Here is a 21386-nt window from a genome sequence, read left to right as displayed (position 1 = left end):
TATAGTGCATAAAAACCCGCCGCAGAACTGTGTGAAGAGTAAGGGTTAAGTTAGAGAGGTGAGATTTTGTTAGGCAGGATAGCTAGGGGGAAGCAAGGGCTGATTCTTGGTTTAAATGGTATACTGCCTATTTTGAGTAATCACTTCACTCCACAGTGCATTTGTATTTTGCGATTAGTTTGTATTTCGTTGTTGGCGGTTTGAGGCTTGACGCTGTTTCTTTTTTCTTCCCCCGTCCTCTTTCGTTTCGAAACTGCGTGTTTTTCGGTCTCATTATGGATTTTGATTTAGAGGACTTTGTGGCTCACCCGAGCCTTGAAAAATTTGAACAATGTACTAAGAATCAGTTGCTTTCTATTGCTGCTCATTTTAAAATACCTATCTCAAAACAAGAAGCGAAACAAAATATCAAATCTCAAGTGCACGCTGAATTAGCCGAAAAAGAATTACTCCCTTCCCCCGTGAGCCCTTTTCCCCGTGCTGGTGCGCATCCAGATCCTGAGCTGCGTAAATTAGAGCTACACGTAGAAATGCGGCGCTTAGAGCTCAGGGAAAAAGAGCTTAAGCATGATTTTGAGCTGTGTAAATTGGAAATAGAGGAGACAGGAAAACGTGAAGCGGCCCGTCTCAGAGGAGCTAGACAGGTAGGTGAAGCTGGCGGTGCGGAGATGGACTATGACGTTAATAAATGCATTTGTTTAATTCCGCCTTTTTCTGAGAGAGATGTTGATAAATATTTCGTTTTATTTGAGAGGGTAGCAACGACCTTAAAGTGGCCAAAAGAAATTTGGCCTCTCCTGCTTCAGTGTGTGTTTACGGGTAAAGCCCAGGAGGCGTACGCTTCTCTTTCACCTGACGTAAGTTTAAATTATGATCAGGTCAAAGTTGCAGTCTTAAGGTCTTATGAGCTGGTTCCTGAGGCTTATAGGCAGAAATTCCGTAGCTATAAGAAAACCGAGGGCCAGAGTTATGTTGAGTTTGGTCGTGAGAAAATTGCGCTTTTTGATCATTGGTGTTCGGCACAAGACGTGAAAAATTTTGATCAGCTTCGCGATTTGGTTCTTATGGAGGAATTTAAAAATTGTTTACCGGATAAAATTGCAACATATTTGAATTGAACAAAAAGGGTGAGCGCCTTAGGGTGGATCTAGATAGAGAGTCTGAGATGTCGTGTGACAGTAGCTCTACTGCTATCGCACGGTCTATACCTATTGATGTCGATTCCACAGTGTCAGATGAAGGAAATGTACACAGTTCACTAGAGCTGCAGGAGCCATGGTGCAGTGTTGGGGGTGAGCATATGTCTCGAAGGCATCTGATTTCTGAACAAAAATGTGATCAGTCACTAAAGTCTTTGTTTGAATTGGTTGTTTCTGAGGAAAAGCTGGCAGAGATGGCTACGGGTTATTTTGTTAGAAATGATGTCCTGTTGCGTAAATGGACACCGTCGTATGCTTCTGCACAGGATGATTGGAGCATTGTCACACAGATTGTTGTGCCAAGTCGGTTTCGTTGTGAAATACTTAGCTTGGCACATGATAATCCCTTAGCTGGTCATTTAGGGATAAATAAAACATATGATCGTATTTTGAGACAGTTTTTTTGGCCAGGATTAAAACGGGATGTGAAGCTGCACTGTAAAACATGCCATACCTGTCAAGTCTCTGGCAAGTCAAATCCGCCCATACCGCCATATCCTTTATATCCTATTCCAGCTGTAGATGCACCATTTGATCATGTTATTGTCGATTGTGTGGGTCCATTGCCCCGCACTAAATCCGGTAATCGATTTTTACTGACCATTATGTGTGCCTCAACACGTTTTCCTGAAGCTATACCTATACGCAAAATCACTGCGCCCGCTGTTGTAAAGGCACTAATTAAGTTCTTTTCGTTGTTTGGACTCCCTAGGGTAATTCAAACTGACCAGGGGACAAACTTTATGTCTCGTGTTTTTGCACAGGTGGCCGATCAACTGAACATCACCCACCGCTTTTCAAGCGCTTTTCATCCGGAGAGTCAGGGTGTACTGGAGAGGTTTCATCAAACCCTTAAGTCAATGCATCGTGCTTATTGTCTTGAATTTGAAAAGGAGTGGGATGATGGGGTACACCTCTTGATGTTTGCCGTTCGAGAAGTTGTGCAAGAATCTACGGGTTTTAGTCCAGCAGATTTAGTGTTTGCTCATAATGTGCGTGGCCCTTTAAAATTACTGCAGGAAAATTGGTTGAGTGAGTTCAAGCAAGAAAATTTGCTAGATTATGTCAGCTCTTTTCGTTACAAGTTACATAGGGCTTGTGAGTTGGCTAGCAAAAATTTGATCGCAGCTCAGTCCAAAATGAAAGGTTGGTTTGACAAAAAAGCGAAGATTAGACAATTTAAGGCTGGGGACAAAGTTTTGGTATTTTTACCTGTTCTTGGTTCAAGTCTTCAAGCACGCTATAGTGGTCCATATGTTGTACAGAAGAAGGTTAGTGACCGGGATTATATTGTAGCTACTCCTGACCGTGTCCGTCGAAGCAGATTGTGCCATGTCAATATGATCAAACCCTATTATGATCGCGAACAGTTGGACAAAAATAATACGGGGGAGGTAAATTCGGTAATGGCTTTGATCAATGTTGAACAGCCTCAAGTGTGTTCTCCTGTCTGTAGTGCTTTTCAGGTACCTGATTCCTCTGAAGGAACATCTGGAGCTGAAACTGTCTCTGAGGCCTGGGGGTCGCTGTCCGGTTCTGAAGTTGACAGTGGTATTGAAAGTTCTCTTGTCTCTACAGTACAGGGCCGGTTAAACAACTCTGAAATACTGGCTAACCTTGATTCCTGTTTTTTACATCTATCCTGTTCGCAGCGTACAGATGTTGTACATTTAATTAATCGTTATGTTTTACTCTTTTCAGATGTGCCGTCCCAAACGCAAATATTATAGCATGACATTGATGTGGGTGACAATACGCCAATTAAACAGCACCCGTATCGTGTCAATCCTGAGAAACGTCGGCGTTTACAAAATCAGGTTGACTATATGCAGTTACATGGTATTGCAGAACCTAGTGTCAGCTCATGGAGTTCGCCCTGCATTCTCGCTATTAAGTCTGATGGATCTGACCGTTTTTGTACAGACTTTAGGAAGGTTAACAATGTCACGAAGCCTGATTGTTATCCTCTTCCTCGCATGGAGGATTGTGTTGACCGCGTGGGGTCTGCAACGTTCGTGACAAAGCTAGACCTTCTTAAAGGCTATTGGCAGGTGCCACTAACTCCACGTGCTAGGGAAGTTAGTGCGTTTGTTACTCCTGATGCCTTCTTGCAGTATTCTGTAATGCCTTTTGGGGTACGAAATGCGCCCGCCACCTTTCAACAATTGGTTAACTGCGTTTTGGGGGGGGTGCCGGGTTGCGAGGCATTTCTGGATGATATAGTAATTCACTCTGCAACGTGGGATGAGCACATCAATCAACTACAACAAGTGTTTCACAGGTTGGCGGAGGCAAACTTAACGGTTAATTTGGCTAAATGTGAATTTGCTAAAGCAACCATAACCTATCTAGGGAAAATTGTAGGTGGTGGCAAGGTAAAACCGGTAAATGCCAAAATTGAGGCCATTACATCATTTCCAGTGCCTTCTAGTCGTCGTGAACTACAGCGATTCTTAGGAATGGCGGGCTATTACCGTAGTTTTTGTGTAAACTTCTCTGCCGTAGCTGCCCCACTTACTGACCTGTTGAGTCCAATAATAAGTTTTAAATGGTCACCGGAATGTCAATATGCTTTTGAGTCCCTTAAAACACTCCTGATGCAGGCACCTGTTCTCGCTGTTCCAGCGTATGATCGTGTGTTTAAACTGGCTGTGGATGCCAGTGATGCGGGAGCAGGTGCTGTTTTGTTGCAGGAGGGGCTTGATGGCATTGAACATCCGGTGTGCTATTTTTCAAAAAAATTTCAAAAATATCAAAAATCATATTCAACAATTGAGAAAGAAGCGCTTGCCTTGATTTTGGCCCTTAAGAACTTTGAGGTTTATATCGGTTCTTCATCCAGCCCGGTTACGGTTTATACGGACCACAACCCTCTTGTGTTTATTAATCAAATGCGCAACTCAAATCAGCGTTTGATGAGGTGGGCTTTGTTTGTCCAATCATTTAATCTGGAGATAAAACATGTATCCGGGAAGAATAATGTGTTGGCAGACACATTGTCGCGTACGGTTATATGGTGATTGGTGGGTTTATGTTGTTAATTCCCACCATTCACCATTTAGGGGTGGAGGTGTTACGTGAGTATCGCGAACGTCTGGACTGGAGTCCTCTAATTAAGTTTAATTATGTTAATGTTGTCTTGTTTCCGTTTTTCTTAGTTTTGATTGGTGGTGCTCGGGAAAGACCAGAGATAAAACGGAAGGAAGTGTCCTTGGAGGAGGCCGCTCACCACTGATTCTTCATTGTTTATAGTTTTGAACTTGAGTTTGGAGCGGGGAGTCTCAGCTGTGGGTTGTATTTCCAATTCTCTTCCCGTGTTGCTGAGCTCCCCGTCTCTTATGTTATGGTTAATTTGGGAGTTGTTTGAGTTATAATAAAAACATTATTTTGGATTATGTCTTTCGTTGTCGATCTTTTATGTTGTGGTCCCGGAATCCTAGACCCATATTTTATGGAACCGTAACAGTAGCCTTCCTGGGATAATTGCGCAACCAGGTGTTCCCTATCACCGCTCCTGCATATGGCGCCAAGCAACAGTGCGAGAGTAGCCTACAGCCACCACCCTGATCATTCATTTAATAAAATTGAGTAAACAGCTATGGAGACAGAATTGGCTATTGTCATTTTTTTATAGGCTATTTTTGATATTTTATGTTTTATATTTTCATGTCTTTAAATGATGGGCAATATATATATGAAGAGTTCAGATGCAAATACCTCTAAATGCCATTTGAAATTTTCTTCTAGAAAGATATTTTTTATCAAGCCTGTATATTAAATTTCAGTAATTTCACTTAAATGGCAATGAAGATTACCTATTAATTGTCATTCAAGTGAAATTACTGAACTTATATATACAAGCTTGATAAAACTGATCTTTTCTAGAAGAAAATTTCAAATGGCACTTAGAGGCTTTTGCATCTGAACTCTTCATATATATATATATATATATATATATATATTAAAATCACATAATTTCAATTCCCAAAAAATATTTCGATATGTACAGTTGACCAGACTGCGTAGCAAGAGACTGCGTCCTGAATAGCCAGATTGCACTCTAAACTGTTCAAATTTATTGGTTGTTAACTTAAGTAAATAATGTAATGAAATAGCTTAAAAAAATATTCATAATGATACAAAACATAGGCAAATATATAGCCTATATTCAAATGTTAACCTTGATAAGATTTTGAAGGCTATTTTGTCAGCGATTTTTGTAGGGTATTCTTTTTATTGTCTACAGAAATGGACCATGATGAATATATTTATACAGGCTGATATTAAACTAGAGACCCTTACAAAAATAATCAAATATCCAGAGCCATGAATTCTCTTTTATGTACAAATTTAAAGTTGCATAAAATAATGAAATATAGGCAGAAGAAATAATGCACAATGTAGGCTATAATGCCGTTTTCGCGTTTCCACATAACAAATGAAGCACACAATGGTAAATTAGTTACGATGAATGAGAAAAAAGAAAAATGAAAAAAAAAAAAAAAAAAAAGGCCGCAGACTGCGAAGGACCCAGCCGGCCTTCGAAGGACGCACCATGTAGCCTTGGGATTTCCTAATTGCGCAGCCAGGTGTTCCCTATACCGCTCCTGGCGCCACGCAAAAGTGCGAGAGTACAGCTGCCACCCTGATCATTTATTTAGCCTAATAAAATTGAGTAAACAGCTATGGAGACAGAATTGGCTATATTGTCACTTTTTTAATATATATATATATATATATATATTACTGGAGGACATGGGAGGAGGGCGCTGCTCTTGTGTTCTCCAGTAATATATACAGTGCCCTCCACAATTATTGGCACCCCTGTTTAAGATGTGGTCGAGGACTTCTAAAAATTCTCCCTTTTTTTTAAACAACATAGAATTCAAATGCAAAAAAAGAGAAAAATCCAACCTTTTATTTAAGTACATTACTTTGGTGGTAAATTTTTTTTTTTTAATTTAAAAAAAGAAAAACTTCAAATCATGTGTCCCACAATTATTGGCACCCCTGATGTTAATACTTTGTACAACCCCCTTTTGCCAACAAGACAGCACTTAATCTCCGCCTATAACATTTCACAAGATTGGAGAACACAGAGAGATAGATCTTTGACCATTCTTCTTTGCAAAATCTTTCTAGATCATCCAGTGTCCTGGGTCCTCTCTTGTGCACTCTCCTCTTTAGCTCACCCCACAGGTTTTCGATTGGATTGAGGTCTGGGGACTGTTTGTGACTGAACCATTTTTGTGTAGATTTTGCCACACGTTTTGGATCATTATCCTGCTGAAAGACCCAATGACGACCCATCTTCAGCTTTCTGGCAGAGGCCATCAGGTTTTTATTTAAAATGTCCTGGTAGTTCAAAGCGTTCATAATGCCATGCACCCTAACAAGGTTCCCAGGGCCTTTGGAAGAGAAACAGGCCCACAGCATCACAGATCCTCCACCATACTTCACGGTGGGCATGAGGTACTTTTCGGCATACTCATCTTTTGTTTTACACCAGACCCACTTAGAGTGTTTGTTGCCAAAAAGCTCAATCTTAGTCTCATCCGACCAAAGCACACGATCCCAGATGAAGTCCCAGTGCCGCTTGGCAAACTCTAGACGTTTACGTTTGTCAGTGTTAGTGAGAAAAGGCTTTTTCCTAGCATGCCTCCCAAACATCTTGTTGGCATGTAGAGAGCGTCTGATGGTTGTTTTGGAGATTTTGTGACCCCGAGATGACACTATTTGATGCAATTCTGTGACTGTGAGCTTAGGACTTTTTTTTTACTTTTCTTAGCATCCTCCTCACTGTGCGTTGTGGCAAGATAAACTTGGGACCTCTTTCAGCCTTGTTTGTCACTTTTCCAGTTGTTTTAAACTTCTTAATGATTCCTCAAACTTTAGATACGGGCAAGATAAGGTGAGTGGCTATTTTATTGTAGCCATTGCCTGACTTATAAAGGTCAACACACATCTGCCTTACTTGAATGGTGTGTTCTCTTGTCTTTGCCATGTTGACAAATGGGTAAGAGAATTAGGCCTCTGTGTCATGTCATATTTATACCCCAGGGAAATAGGAAGTCATGAATTACTAATTAAAAGTTCCTAGATATCCTGACCAACTTTAGCAACTACAGAAAATATATTTAAAAAAAAAAATCTATTACATTTTTCAGCGGAATTGTTAGGGGTGCCAATAATTGTGGGACACATGATTTGAAGTTTTTCTTTTTCTAAATGTAAATTTTTTTTTTTTTACCACCAAAGTAATGTACTTAAATAAAAGGTTGGATTTTTCTCTTTTTTTTGCTTTTGGGTTCTATGTTGTTTAAAAAAAAGGGAGAATTTTCAAAAGTCCTCGACCACATCTTAAACAGGGGTGCCAATAATTGTGGAGGGCACTGTATATATATACATACACACAGTCGTGCTCAGAATTGATGGCACCCCTGGTAAATATGATGAAAACTGGCTGTAAAAATAATTCTGCAAAATATTATTATTATAATAATAATATATTATTATAATATTCTAAAAAATAATTGAAAGTGGGGGTAAATCACACTATAAAATAAATGTTTTTCTCCAAAACACTCTGGCTATAATTATTGGCACCCTGTTATTAAAAACTTTTTGCAATCTCAGATCTGTAAACTTTTGCCAAGATAACAGATCTGAGTCTTCTCCTATAATGCCTGATGAGTTTGGAGAACACCTGACCAGAGATCAGAGACCATTCCTCCATACAGACTCTCTCCAGATCCTGCAGATTACCAGATCCATGTTGGTGCTTCATCTCTTCAGTTCACTCCACTCATCAGGTCAGGGTCTGGGACGGTCATGGCAGAAGCTTAATTTTGTGCTCTGTAACTAATTTTTGTGTTGATTTTTGATTTTTGTTTTGGATCGTTGTCCTGATGGAAGATCCAACCACGGCCCTTTATAAGATTTCTAGCAGAAGGCGTCAGGTTTTTATTTTTTATCTTTTTGTATTTGATAGAATCCATAATACCATGTATCGGAACAAGATGTCCAGGACCTCCAGCAAATAAATAGGCCCACAACATACAAGATCCAGCAGTATATTTAACCGTAGGCATGGGGTACTCTTCATCCCTGTTTGCACCAAACACATCTGCTGGGTTTGCTGCCAAAAAGCCCCTTTTTAGTTTCATCTGACCACAGAACCCTGTGCCGTTTGAAGATCCAGTCGTGTCTGACACCTGAATATGCTGGAGTTTGTTTTTGGATGAGCGAGGAGCATTTTTCTTGAAACCCTCTCAAACAACATGTGGGGATGTAGGGGTTGTCTGATATATATATATTTTTTTTAGGTTTTCTGACCCCAAGACTCGACTAATCTCTGCAATTCTCCATCTGTGATCCTTGAAGAGTCTTTGGACACTCAAACTTTCCTCATCACCGTCCATTAAGGCAAAATAGACACACATCCTCTTCCTGGCAGAATCATAACATCTTTAGTTGATTATAACTTCTTAATTATTGTCCTGATGGTCAAAATGGGGATTTTCAATTCTTTAGCTATTTTCTTACATCCACTTTCTATTTTGTGAAGCTCAACAATCTTTTGATGCACATCAGAACCATGTTCTTTGGTTTTATTCATTGTGATGGATGATTCAGGGAATTTGACCTTTGTGCTTCCTCATATTTAAACTCCTTAAAACAAGAAGTCATAGCTGGACAATTTCATGTTCCTAGTCACCCTGATTTGCTTAAAAAATTAAATATTAATGGGAATGTACTTCAGAGATATTTTTCTCATAAAAAATTCTAGGGGTGCCAACAATTATGGCCAGAGTGTTTTGGAGAAAAACATTTATTTCATAGTGTGATTTACCCCCACTTTCAATTCTTTTGCTTTAATGAAAGGTTAGAATTTTGCCAATTATTTGAATGGAAGATCAAAAGGATAAACAATGCAGAATTATTTTTTACAGCCAGTTTTCATCATATTTACCAGGGGTGCCATTAATTCTGAGCACGACTGTATATATATATATGTACTATTATAGCCAGAATTGTATATTGGGGCAATATATATACAAACCCAATTCCAAAAAAATGGGAAACTGTACAAATTGTGAATAAAAACAGAATGCAATGATGTGGAAGTTTCAAATTTCAATATTATATTTAGAATACAACATAGATGACATATCAAATGTTTAAACTGAGAAAATGCATAATTTTAAGGGGAAAATAAGTTGATTTTAAATTTCATGGCATCAACAGATCTCAAAAAAGTTGTGACAAGGCCATTTTTACCACTGTGTGGCATCCCCTCTTCTTCTGCAAACGTCTGGGGACTGAGGAGACAAGTTGCTCAAGTTTAGGAATAGGAATGTTGTCCCATTCTTGTCTAATAAAGGCTTCTAGCTGCTCAACTGTCTTAGGTCTTCTTTGTTGCATCTTCCTCTTTATGATGCGCCAAATGTTTTCTATGGGTGAAAGATCTGGACTGCAGGCTGGCCATTTCAGTACCCGGATCCTTCTTCTACGCAGCCATGATGTTGTAATTGATGCAGTATGTGGTTTGGCATTGTCTTGTTGGTAAATACAAGGTCTTCCCTGAAAGAGACGATGTCTGGATAGGAGCATATGCTGTTCTAGAACTTGGATATACCTTTCAGCATTGATGGTGCCTTTCCAGATGTGTAAGCTGCCCATGCCACACGCACTCATGCAACCCCATACCATCAGAGATGCAGGCTTCTGAACTGAGCGCTGATAACAACTTGGGTTGTCCTTGTCCTTTTTAGTCCGGATGACATGGTATCCCAGTTTTCCAAAAAGAACTTCAAATTTTGATTCGTCTGACCACAGAACAGTTTTCCACTTTGCTAGAGTCCACTTTAAATGAGCCTTGGCCCAGAGAAAATGCCTGCACTTCTGGTTCCCGTTTAGATATGGCTTCTTTTTTGACCAATAGAGTTTTAGCCGGCAACGGTGAATGGCACGGTGGATTGTGTTCACTGACAATGTTTTCTGGAAGTATTCTTGAGCCCATGTTGCGATTTCCATTACAGTAGCATTCCTGTGTGTGATGCAGTGCCGTCTAAGGGCCCGAAGATCACGGGCATTCAGTATGGTTTTCCGGCCTTGACCCTTATGCACAGAGATTGTTCCAGATTCTCTGAATCTTTGAATGATATTATGCACTGTAGATGATGATAACTTCAAACTCTTTGCAATTTTTCTCTGAGAAACTCCTTTCTGATATTGCTCCACTATTTTTTGCCTCAGCATTGGGGGAATTGGTGATCCTCTGCCCATCTTGACTTCTGAGAGACACTGCCACTCTGAGAGGCTCTTTTTATACCCAATCATGTTGCCAAATGACCTAATAAGTTGCAAATTGGTCCTCCAGCTATTCCTTATATGTACATTTAACTTTTCTGGCCTCTTATTGCTACCTGTCCCAACTTTTTTGGAATTTGTAGCTCTCATGAAATCCAAAAGGAGCCAATATTTGGCATGGCAATTCAAAATGTCTCACTTTCAACATTTGATATGTCATCTATGTTGTATTCTAAATATAATATTGAAATTTGAAACTTCCACATCATTGCATTCTGTTTTTATTCACAATTTGTACAGTGTCCCAACTTTTATGGAATTGGGTTTGTATTATAGCCAGAATTGTATAATAAATTACAAATTACATAAGCAGAGAGTCTTATTTCTTTCGTTTTGAATTGTTCTGTTTAAAAGTAGACATATGTGAGGTGAGTAGGCCTACCTTTTATGCTGAGTTTCGTTCATTTATAGCTATAGGTAGATATTTTAATAAATATTTTATTTACTGTGAAGACTGAGAGCCAACCCTTCTTCATCTGGTGGATACCGTAGGCTAGTATTACTGTGGTTTGCACAATGTAGCCTAATTCACAGGCTACCTTGATGTGATTTCATAGGCTAGTGCTTTTTATTGCGTACAGAAATTGACCATGGTGAATAGGTATATCAGCTTGTCAACCATATTTAAATATTTAAAACCAGTTGAATATAAAAAGTAGGCTACAGTGCAAGGTAACGTTACTCCTCTCGTCATCGGCAGCTGTCGATCACAGTTGCGACAAGAACAATTCTCCGTGGACTGGTCCGAGCGCTTCAGACGCGCACTTTAATATGGGGGGACGCAGCTGTAGTTAACAACAATTCAGTATTGTGACAATAAACCAACATTTTGTTAGCCTACTTTAATTTTCAAAAAAACCAGTGGGGGAATGAACTTCACAGCCTACTTCATAGGCTATTCACGTAAATGTGAAGTAGCCTACTTTTCCCCCCTCACAGGACAGCAACACTACGCATTGGTTTACATTAAAATAAACTAAAGCAGGCAATCCTATAGTTTAAATGTATCAACCTTGCAAACAATCAGATGCCAATACAAAAATAAACAACGTCCAGAGCCATGGATTTTATTTCATTTAACACATTTTAAAGTTGCGTTAAATAATAAATTATGAATAATAATGTACAGAAATATATTTCTTCTTTTTCGCGTTTCCACAAGACAAATAAAGCCACATGACTTAAATATTAATTTCTATCTCACATTATACTATAGTATGGCATCATATATAGTATATAGTATACCCCCCCACCCCCCCAAACATTTTCTTATTGAATCTACACGATTCACCTAGGTCACCTATTTTAGTTTCAAAACGGCGAATTTCGCCAAAAGGTGATTTTCATGTCTGATCATCCTCAAACCACGTGACACTCCAACGGGACACACACAGCACACGAGGCTACTCAACAAGCGCAGCCTTATTCAGCAACACAAAGAGAACCATATACACTTGCAAGTATATTTCTTTATCAAGCTTTCAGAGCATTAAGATTGTGTTTTTCCGTGTTGTCTTAAAGGTTTAAACTGTCCAGGTAATTTTGCCAAACTTCTCTTCTTCTCTCTCTCGCTCTCTCTCACTCACCCTGTTATTTTCACATTCAATCTCCTTTCCGTGTTTGGTCCGTTAAATGTTTATATATATATATATATCCCATGTAACGTTAGTAATTGTATATTTAGTCTGCCTTTATTAAATTCATTATGTTCATAAATGTATTCATCTCTCTTGCTCATTCACAAATTACTTTAATGTTGCGATCCCAAGCTACAAGCTTTAAAAGTATAAAAGTACTTTAACTAGCAGGCTATCTTTGTAAAAAAGGAAGGTTATATTCATGGCCAGAAATGACCTTTCCTGTCTCTGAAATTATTCTGTATGAGAATTGATAATAATCGCTTGAGAATTGATATACAATTGAGCTAATTTTAACCTGTCTGTAAATAGTGGTCTACCTAAGCAATTGATTATAATCCTTTGTGGTTAATTGTCGAGGTACACATGAATGCAGATGCAGGGAACATATCCCTTTTCGGGAGATTTAATAAAATGTACAGTTGCTCTGGTCTAAACCTATATGAATAATTATTAATTAACAATTATTAATTATTGTATACAAATTCCCCATATTGACCGGAGAAACTCTACACCATTCAAACCAAAATCACTTTAAATCATAATCATGGCTTCTAAGTTTGTAAATTGGAACTAGCAAGGAGGAATAGAAAGCAGCATAACTTTAAAGGCCATGGTGCAGTTTTTTTTTTCTTTTTTTGGCAATTTTCTAGTTGGTAATAAACATTTAAACAGTTATCCATTGTATCTGATGTTGTAGGGTACTCAAAAATTGAAATATAATACAGAAAGTGGGTGAAATGTTAGCTTTTAGCTACTGCTTAGCGAGGATTCTTATTTCTCCCACAATGCATTCCATGATGTCGCATGAGGTACTCGCTGACTATCTTTGTACTCGGATGACAGACGAAAGCCGCGGCCCGCCTTACCATTGAGGGAGGGAGAGTGATACGAGGAGTAGCTAGCTAGTGAAAGAGTGACAGATTTATAAGTAAATAATAAATATAGATAGATAGATAGATAGATAGATAGATAAGCATAGCATATATAGTGAGAGATAGCATAGCATAACAGATAGCTTAGAGATAGATAAAGAGTAGATCATAAATAACGTTAGTCAAAACAGATTTTTCAGCTAAGTTAACTTAGCTCTGTCGCCGCCTACTTGAAAATATGCAGCGCGCATTTCAAAGAGGAGGATTGCCACTCAGGGGATGCCAAGATGGTCTCACTTGGATTAAAGAGTGAGAGGAGTGCTAACGTTAAATTACTTCCTACCGCCGTGCCGTCTGTGAACGCAAACCTCTCTGCTTGCCCTGTCATGTTCTTTACTGTGGCAATTTCTCGCTTGCGGCAGACAAATTGCCACGGTAAGCATCATGCTAACGTTAATGTTTACAAGCTGCGTGTTAGCTAGCTCTGTGTGTAGCTATACCGTGTTCCCTTTGACACAGCCTCCACTACAAGCACGTCGATCACTCTGACAATAGAAGAGCATTTTTCGTGATTCACGAATTTGAGCTAAAACAAAATTGCCCTGAAGTAAATGCAGTAGGGGAATCTTCAACTGGCTGGCAGGAGCCTGCCAGTGGCTAGCTGGCATGTCACGTGACCTGTCAGTGGCTGGCTATAGTCTGTCTGTCAGTCTGCCTTTGGCAAGTTTCAGAAACCATTGATTTTTGACAGTTTTTGTGTTTTGTGTTCCTCCCTTTCTAGCTCATTTATTATGAATCTGTTGATATGAATAATGTTCTTTATTTATGATTGCTGTTTCGTGGACTGTTATTTCAATATAACCAGTCAATTGGCCGTGATCAGACTGGCAGCTTACAGACGCTCATCCAGTCAACTGTGGCTGATATTGCGAGTCTAACGCCTGGCACTCTCGCTACAAGGAAATAAATTGTTTTCTTATTATGAATATAATGCCATGCCTTTATTCTTGTGTATGGCTGGTGTTTTGTGGACTGTTATCCCGATTAAACCAGTCAAATGGCCGTGATCAGACTGGCAGCTTACAGACGCTCATCCAGTCAGCCGCGGCTGAGACTGCGAGTCTAACGTGTCGCCTGACATTCTCGCTAAAAGGAAATAAATTGTTTTGTTTTCTTATTATGAATATAATGTCATGCATTTATTCGTGTGTATGATTGATGTTTTGGGGACTGTTATCCCGACTGTAAACCAGTCAAATGTGCCGTGATCCAACTGGCAGCTGACGCTTTGTTGGCCGGCTGATCTGCATGAACGTCCAGCAAAGCGTATAGTTGCCAGTCTGATCATAAAGGTCCCCAAAACATCATATCATACTAATGAATAGATGTATGAAATTATGTTCTTAATAAAAAAACTATTAATTTCATTGCACGAGAGTGTCAGGCAACGCATTATAATCGCTGATCAGCCGTGGCTGACTCCATGAGCCGAGCAAGGCGTCTGTAAGCTTCCAGTCTGATCATGGCACATTTGACTGGTTCATTTGGGATAAGAGTCCCCAAAACATAAAGTATTCTAAAGAATAGATGCATGAGATAATATTTATAATAAGAAAACAATTTATTTCCTTTTAGCGAGAGTGCCAGGCAACGCGTTATATTCGCTGATCAGCCGCGGCTGACTGGATGAGCGTCCAACAAGCGTCTGCAAGCTGCCAGTCTGATCATGGCCATTTGACTGGTTTAATCGGGATAACAGTACCCAAAACACCAATCATACACAAGAATAAAGGCATGGCATTATATTCATAATAAGAAAACAATTTATTTCTTTTTATCGAGAGTGCCAGGCAACGCGTTATATTCGCTGATCAGCGTCAAACAAGCGTCTGCAAGCTGCCAGTCTGATCACGGCCATTTGACTGGTTTAATCGGGATAACAGTACCCAAAACACCAATCATACACAAGAATAAAGGCATGACATTATATTCATAATAAGAAAACAAGTTATTTCCTTTTAGCGAGAGTGTCAGGCGACGCGTTAGACTTACAGTCTCAGCCGTGGCTGACTGGATGAGCGTCTGTAAGCTGCCAGTATGATCATGGCCATTTGACTGGTTTAATCGGGATAACAGTCCACAAAACACCAATCATACACACTAATAAAGGCATGACATTATTTTCATAATAAGAAAACAATTTATTTCCTTTTAGCGAGAGTGTCAGGCAACGCGTTATATTCGCTGATCAGCCGCGGCTGACTGGATGAACGTCCAACAAGCGTCTGCAAGCTGCCAGTCTGATCACGGCCATTTGACTGGTTTAATCGGGATAACAGTACCCAAAACACCAATCATACACAAGAATAAATGCATGACATTATATTCATAATAAAAAAACTATTTATTTCCTTGTAACGAGAGTGTCAGGCGACACGTTAGACTCGCAGTATCAGCCGGGGCTGACTCCATGAGTGTCCAGCAAGCTGCCAGTCTGATCACGGCCATTCGACTGGTTTAATCGGGATAACAGTACCCAAAACACCAATCATATACAAGAATAAAAGCATTACATTATATTCATAATAAGAAAACAATTTATTTCCTTGTAGCGAGAGTGTCAGGCAACGCGTTATATTCGCTGATCAGCCGCGGCTGACTGGATGAACGTCCAACAAGCGTCTGCAAGCTGCCAGTCTGATCACGGCCATTTGACTGGTTTAATCGGGATAACAGTACCCAAAACACCAATCATACACAGGAATAAATGCATGACATTATATTCATAATAAAAAAACTATTTATTTCCTTGTAACGAGAGTGTCAGGCGACACGTTAGACTCGCAGTATCAGCCGGGGCTGACTCCATGAGTGTCCAGCAAGCGTCTGCAAGCTGCCAGTCTGATCACGGCCATTCGACTGGTTTAATCGGGATAACAGTACCCAAAACACCAATCATATACAAGAATAAAAGCATTACATTATATTCATAATAAAAAAACAATTTATTTCCTTGTAGCGAGAGTGTCAGGCAACACGTTATACTCACAGTATCAGCCGCGGCTGACTGGAAGATCGTCGAGCAAAGCCTGCCAGTCTGATCATAGCCATTTGACTGGTTAAATTGGGATAACATTCCCCAAAACATGAATCCTACTAAATAACATAATCATTTCAACAGATGCATAATAAATGAGCTATAAAGGGAGGAACACAAAACATATAGCCAGCCACAGCCAGCCACTGGCAGCTGCCAGTCAGCCACTGACAGGTCACGTGACCTGCCAGTGGCAGCTCCTGCCAGCCAGTTGAAGATTGAACCCCCACTCAGTAAATGTCCATTTCGCCATGAAAGCTTCGTGGCTAGTGTTTGGATCAGTGGTGATGATCATCAAGCGGCTTTTCGCAATCGTGTGTTAGCGTTTTGTTATAGACTGCTACAGTTCTCTTTCACATTTGACTGTGTCGTCAGGGCTGTAGTGGAGCTAACCGCAGTTTACCCACTGCTGAAATTATGTCAGAAACAGTTTATCCACTTTTCACTTCAGAGTTTAGCTAAGTTACCTCTCAGTAATTCACTTCCTCATAGAGTTTATGTAACTTTACTACATGTATGACCACTAGTATTGTAAACATTTAATAGTACCATTCAAATCATCAAATATGGTCTGAATTTCTTTTATGTACATTTTAAAACATTTAGTACCGCATATCAGGGTCCACTGTACAGTAATCTCCCTTGCAATCTTATAACATTCTGTACTGTTTATGTTTGCTATAATTCATATGCAGGACAATTTCATGTTTTTCCATTAGTGGCAATGATCTTTATACAGTATTATTACTAATTCTGCAGGTTATGCAACATCATTAATGAAGGCTCTTCGGGATAGCTACATCAATTCACCTGCAGCTAGCGCCAGTTTGTCCTGATGCACTTCATCAGTGGGCTTTTTTTTATATAGATTTGTTTACTTGTGTCTTTGTTCAGTAATCTTTGTACTTGTTCAGTAAATGTTTAGTAACCATTACAAGCAATGCCAATAAACAGTTTTTTTCTTATAAAAATTTATGTGTTCTGTGTACTTTATAACATTTTGAGGGCAATTGGGGGATCGAAACAGAATAAGCAATTTTTTTTTAAAATTAATTTTCATCCAAACGAGGCGATTGAAAGCCCTGATGGGTCTGGTCACGACTGGAATTGTTGTCTGATGGTTGAAACCACACGAGAGGCTTCTTATTCTCCTGCCTAAAACTCCATAAGCCCAGCGTATAGCCTGCCTGTACACAGTGTACTGGTATTGCCTAGGGATAAGTAGGAAAGTTTATTATTATTATTATTCTTAAGTTTTAAACTCTAAGTAGGTTGGAAACGTCTCTGATGCATGTTTATTGTGTATGCAACACATCTTCTGTTATATAGCTGTTGTTCAAAGGACTCCGTGTAAAAAATAAACAGGTGAAGTAAATATAAACCATGAACATACTCTTGCGTGCTGGCTTGAAGGGGACCATTATCCTGCATGAAGTATGAGTATGTGTAGCACAAATGGATTCAGGCATTATGCCTCATATCCAGGATGCTGAGTTAGGCACGTTACATTTGTATCAGTAAATTTAAAGTAGCTATGCCTCCTCTGTATGGATAGAAAATGGTTATATTACAAGACACAAATTCAGAAACGCCTTCTCAGAGCCTGTTTTATTACAGATTTGAATGAATGAAATGTCTCTTCTGTATTAGAAAAATAAATATATAATTATTACAGGTTTGAATGAATGAAATGTCTCTTCTGTATTAGAAAAATAAATATATAATTAACCCTCAGGTGCTCTTCGGTCATTTCTGACCGAAAAAATGTATGTTTTGAAATGTTAAAAATCACAGCTTCATCGGAATGTTACGAAACTTGGTGACTTTTATTCCATTGGGTATGTGAACACACAAAAAAATTGAGGTCATGATCCGAGCATGCTAAGTGGTCGTAAAAAAAATAGTCACACTTGTGCTCTTCGGTCAAAAATGACCGACCATAGGAAATGAATGGGAAATTGACAAAAACACAAAAACTTTGAGAATTTTTGTGTGTACAATCTACAAATCGGCCACGATGCAGAAAAAAAGTGCTCAGCATTGAAGGGGTGACACTGTAAAACATCAAGAGTGCAAAACAGACATACCCACCCCTACGCTCACACATACACACACACTTTTATACACAAAAACACCAATAAATTGTGATTAAAGAAATCTGTTTTGAATATTTAAAAATCACAGCTTCTTCAGAAAATTACGAAACTTGGTGACTTTTATGGCATTGGGTATGTGAACACACAAAAAAATTGAGGTCATGATTCGAGCAATTTAAGTGGTCGTAAAAAAATGAGTCACACTTTTGCTCTTCTGTCAAAAATGACAACCCATAGGAAATGAATGGGAAATTGATACAAAAAAAATTCTCTAAATTTTTGTATGTACAATCTACAAATCGGCCACAATTCTAAAAAAAAAAAAGTACACCGCAGGAAAGGGGTGACACTCTACAACATCTAGAGTGCAAAACAGACACACCCACCAACACACACACACACACACATACAAACACACTTTTATACACATACACACCAATAAATTTTGATTACAAAAAGTATGTTTTGAATTTTTAAAAATCACAGCTTCATCGCGATGTTACGAAACTTAGTGACTTTTATGGCATTATGTATGTGAACACACAAAAAAATTTAGGTCATGATCTGAGCATGCTAAGTGGTCTTAAAAAAAATAGTCACACTTGTGGTCTTTGGTCAAAAATGACCCCATAGGAAATGAATGGGAAATTGTAAAAAAAAAAAAGAAAAAAAATTGTGAATATTTGTTTTTTGTCATTTTTTTTTATAAGAAATAGTTTTTGAGATTGTTTCAACTATATATACAAATCCACCAACAACAACAACAACAACAAAAATGTGTTCATAAACAGCTGGGGAATTCACATGCCTCTCAATAGAGAGCTGTACATGCCATCAAGTGGTTACACCATGATTCTACGCTTTTTCTCTATACTGTAACCAGATGGTGCTAATTTTCTTCAAAAAATATTTTTCTTCTGAAGGCCTAGACTCTATATTAAACTAAAATACTGCATTAATATTTTTTTGAAGAAAATAATATATATATAGAAAATAATATATATTTTTCTATGGCAAAAATAAACCATAAATATTGCATAAATATTAATAAATTCATTTAAATTGTCTCAAAATACTAAATTAAAAAGAATAAATATTATAGAACAAAAATAAATTGCATTGGTTTTACTGGGATGGAGAAAGTTTCATTTTTAGGTGTCCGGTCACTTTTGACCGGGAAGATAACAAGTGTGACTCCGAAACTAAGAGCACCTGAGGGTTAAGAAATAACTAAAAGAAACACCTCCAAATTTAACAAAAATAGCTCTCACAAACGTACAAAAACGAACTAACAAAATGTATCTTTAGTTTTCTTCCTCTTTATACTGTTTTTCTTCCTCATCCTCCTTTTTTGCCCATCTATGTTTTGCTTTAGAGCTTATTTGATTTAAAGTTATTTGAAAACCAGAACATTTTCATAATTAAAAAAAAAAAAAAAACAGCCAGGACAGGACGTGAAAACAGAATGGGAAAACAGGACTGTTGGTCACCCTAACCTAGTCGAATGTCTGGGGCGTTTACTGTGAACCAATTCTGAAGCGCGCCGCTGCCTGCCTGCAGCCTGCATCTACTGTACCTCATGTGACACCATCGCCGAGTTGCGTGAAAAATTACCGTCACTAAACAAAAACTACAAAAACTGGACTTTAACACCATTTTGGAGAAATTTCTAACTTTATATACATATCTTAACTGCTTTATGTACCCATTAATCGACAGTAGTGTTTAATCTGCACCATGGCCTTTAAGGAGTGAAGTTAAGTCTTCAAGGACTTACTGAAGGAGTGAATTGACTCAGGCACTGTAGTTCCTGGCTTTTTGTGGGTGGCTTCTCCCAGGTCAATACCCTCCATGGCTTCTGCATGAAACAAAGCAAAAACATACCACAAAATTAAATTTGTGGTTCTATTCCCATGAACATGCATTGGTTTTGATTAAAATTCTGGATGAGTACATTAGATGTCATATCATAACGTCACTTAAGTCTTTACTGTTTGTGAGTTGTTTGTGAATGCAAGCATTGTATACGGGAAAGCTCTGGCAGTGTGAACAAAATCATGCAATGACAGAACAGTTGCCGGAACAACTTCTCAGTGTATATTCTGTAATTTCTGTGTGAACAAGACTTTAGCTTGAGGTCTTCTATATAGTACTGTGCTTCTAAAATAAAAAAATAAAAAAACAAATAGAAACTGGTAGCAAAGTAACAAATAATGGATCACTGCTGTGATATAAATTAAAGGCTACTTGCTACATTTCCATATGCCCCAACTTCCTATTTCAGAAGGAAATAAGTCACATGAAAAGGAAACTGGTTTTCACCTTATTTTGATGGTCCCTTTAACACATTGTGTTGACTATAAGTATCATTGCACCTACATGTCTACTAAATCTCATTAGATTGTTAGCTGACTGGTAGGGTTAGAAAAAATTTACATGTAGTTGCAAAGTTACTTACAGTCAACAGAATGTTCAAAAGGGACCGTCAAAATAAAGTTTTACCGAAAACTGTGCTTGTCAAGGTATTTCATAGGGGAGTTTAACCTATTATGGTATTGGTTATTAGAATGGGTTAAAGTCAAGACTCACCAACAGACTGTCCTGCCGTATAGGAGTCAGTTCTGGTCCTGGAGCGCTTGTTTCCTTTAGTGTTTGCTGTAGGAGAGAACAGAAACATTTAGTTACTTGACATTCACATACATCCGAGGATTGATCTGTCAACCTAACATGCATATTTTAGGTTAAAAGAAAGAAGAGAAAAGAATGGTGTAAGAAAAAGGATCTTTTTTAGTTGTTGTTGCTAGTTACCAATGGACCAGGTTTTGACTGGTTTGTTTTAGTAGTTAAACTATTCCTGCTGGAAGATGATACAGTACAGTAACACTATTTTACAGTGCTTTTTATTCATGTTGCATATACTTACCCAAACAAACCCTAACCATATAGACATATGCATTATTCAGCACTTCTTAGTGTTGAATTCTAACCCTAACCGAAACTTCTCACCCTAACTTGTTCTAACTTGTAACAATGACACATTAAATAGTTTATTTATCCATCTATTCTTCAAACACTTAATTACTGATAAACATGGTATCTACTGAGATATA

General features: G+C 38.5%; 1 protein-coding gene across 1 annotated transcript in view; it reads right to left on the bottom strand.

The window, feature by feature from the left end:
- Positions 1-21386, bottom strand: part of mtor (mechanistic target of rapamycin kinase) — a 277311-nt gene that overhangs the window by 6333 nt on the left and 249592 nt on the right. Inside the window, exons 54-55 of the mRNA XM_039678643.2 lie at positions 20866-20931; positions 20054-20134 (exon numbers count right to left, since the gene is read on the bottom strand). Of these exons, the coding sequence (XP_039534577.1) occupies positions 20054-20134; positions 20866-20931 (147 nt within the window). The remainder of the gene's footprint in view (positions 1-20053; positions 20135-20865; positions 20932-21386) is intronic.

The sequence above is a fragment of the Pimephales promelas genome, chromosome 14, assembly GCF_988280905.1.
Source record: "Pimephales promelas chromosome 14, fPimPro1.hap1.1, whole genome shotgun sequence".
Lineage (NCBI taxonomy): Eukaryota > Metazoa > Chordata > Actinopteri > Cypriniformes > Leuciscidae > Pimephales > Pimephales promelas.
Note: the sequence above shows the minus strand (reverse complement) of the source record. Positions and strands in the feature narration are given on the sequence as shown.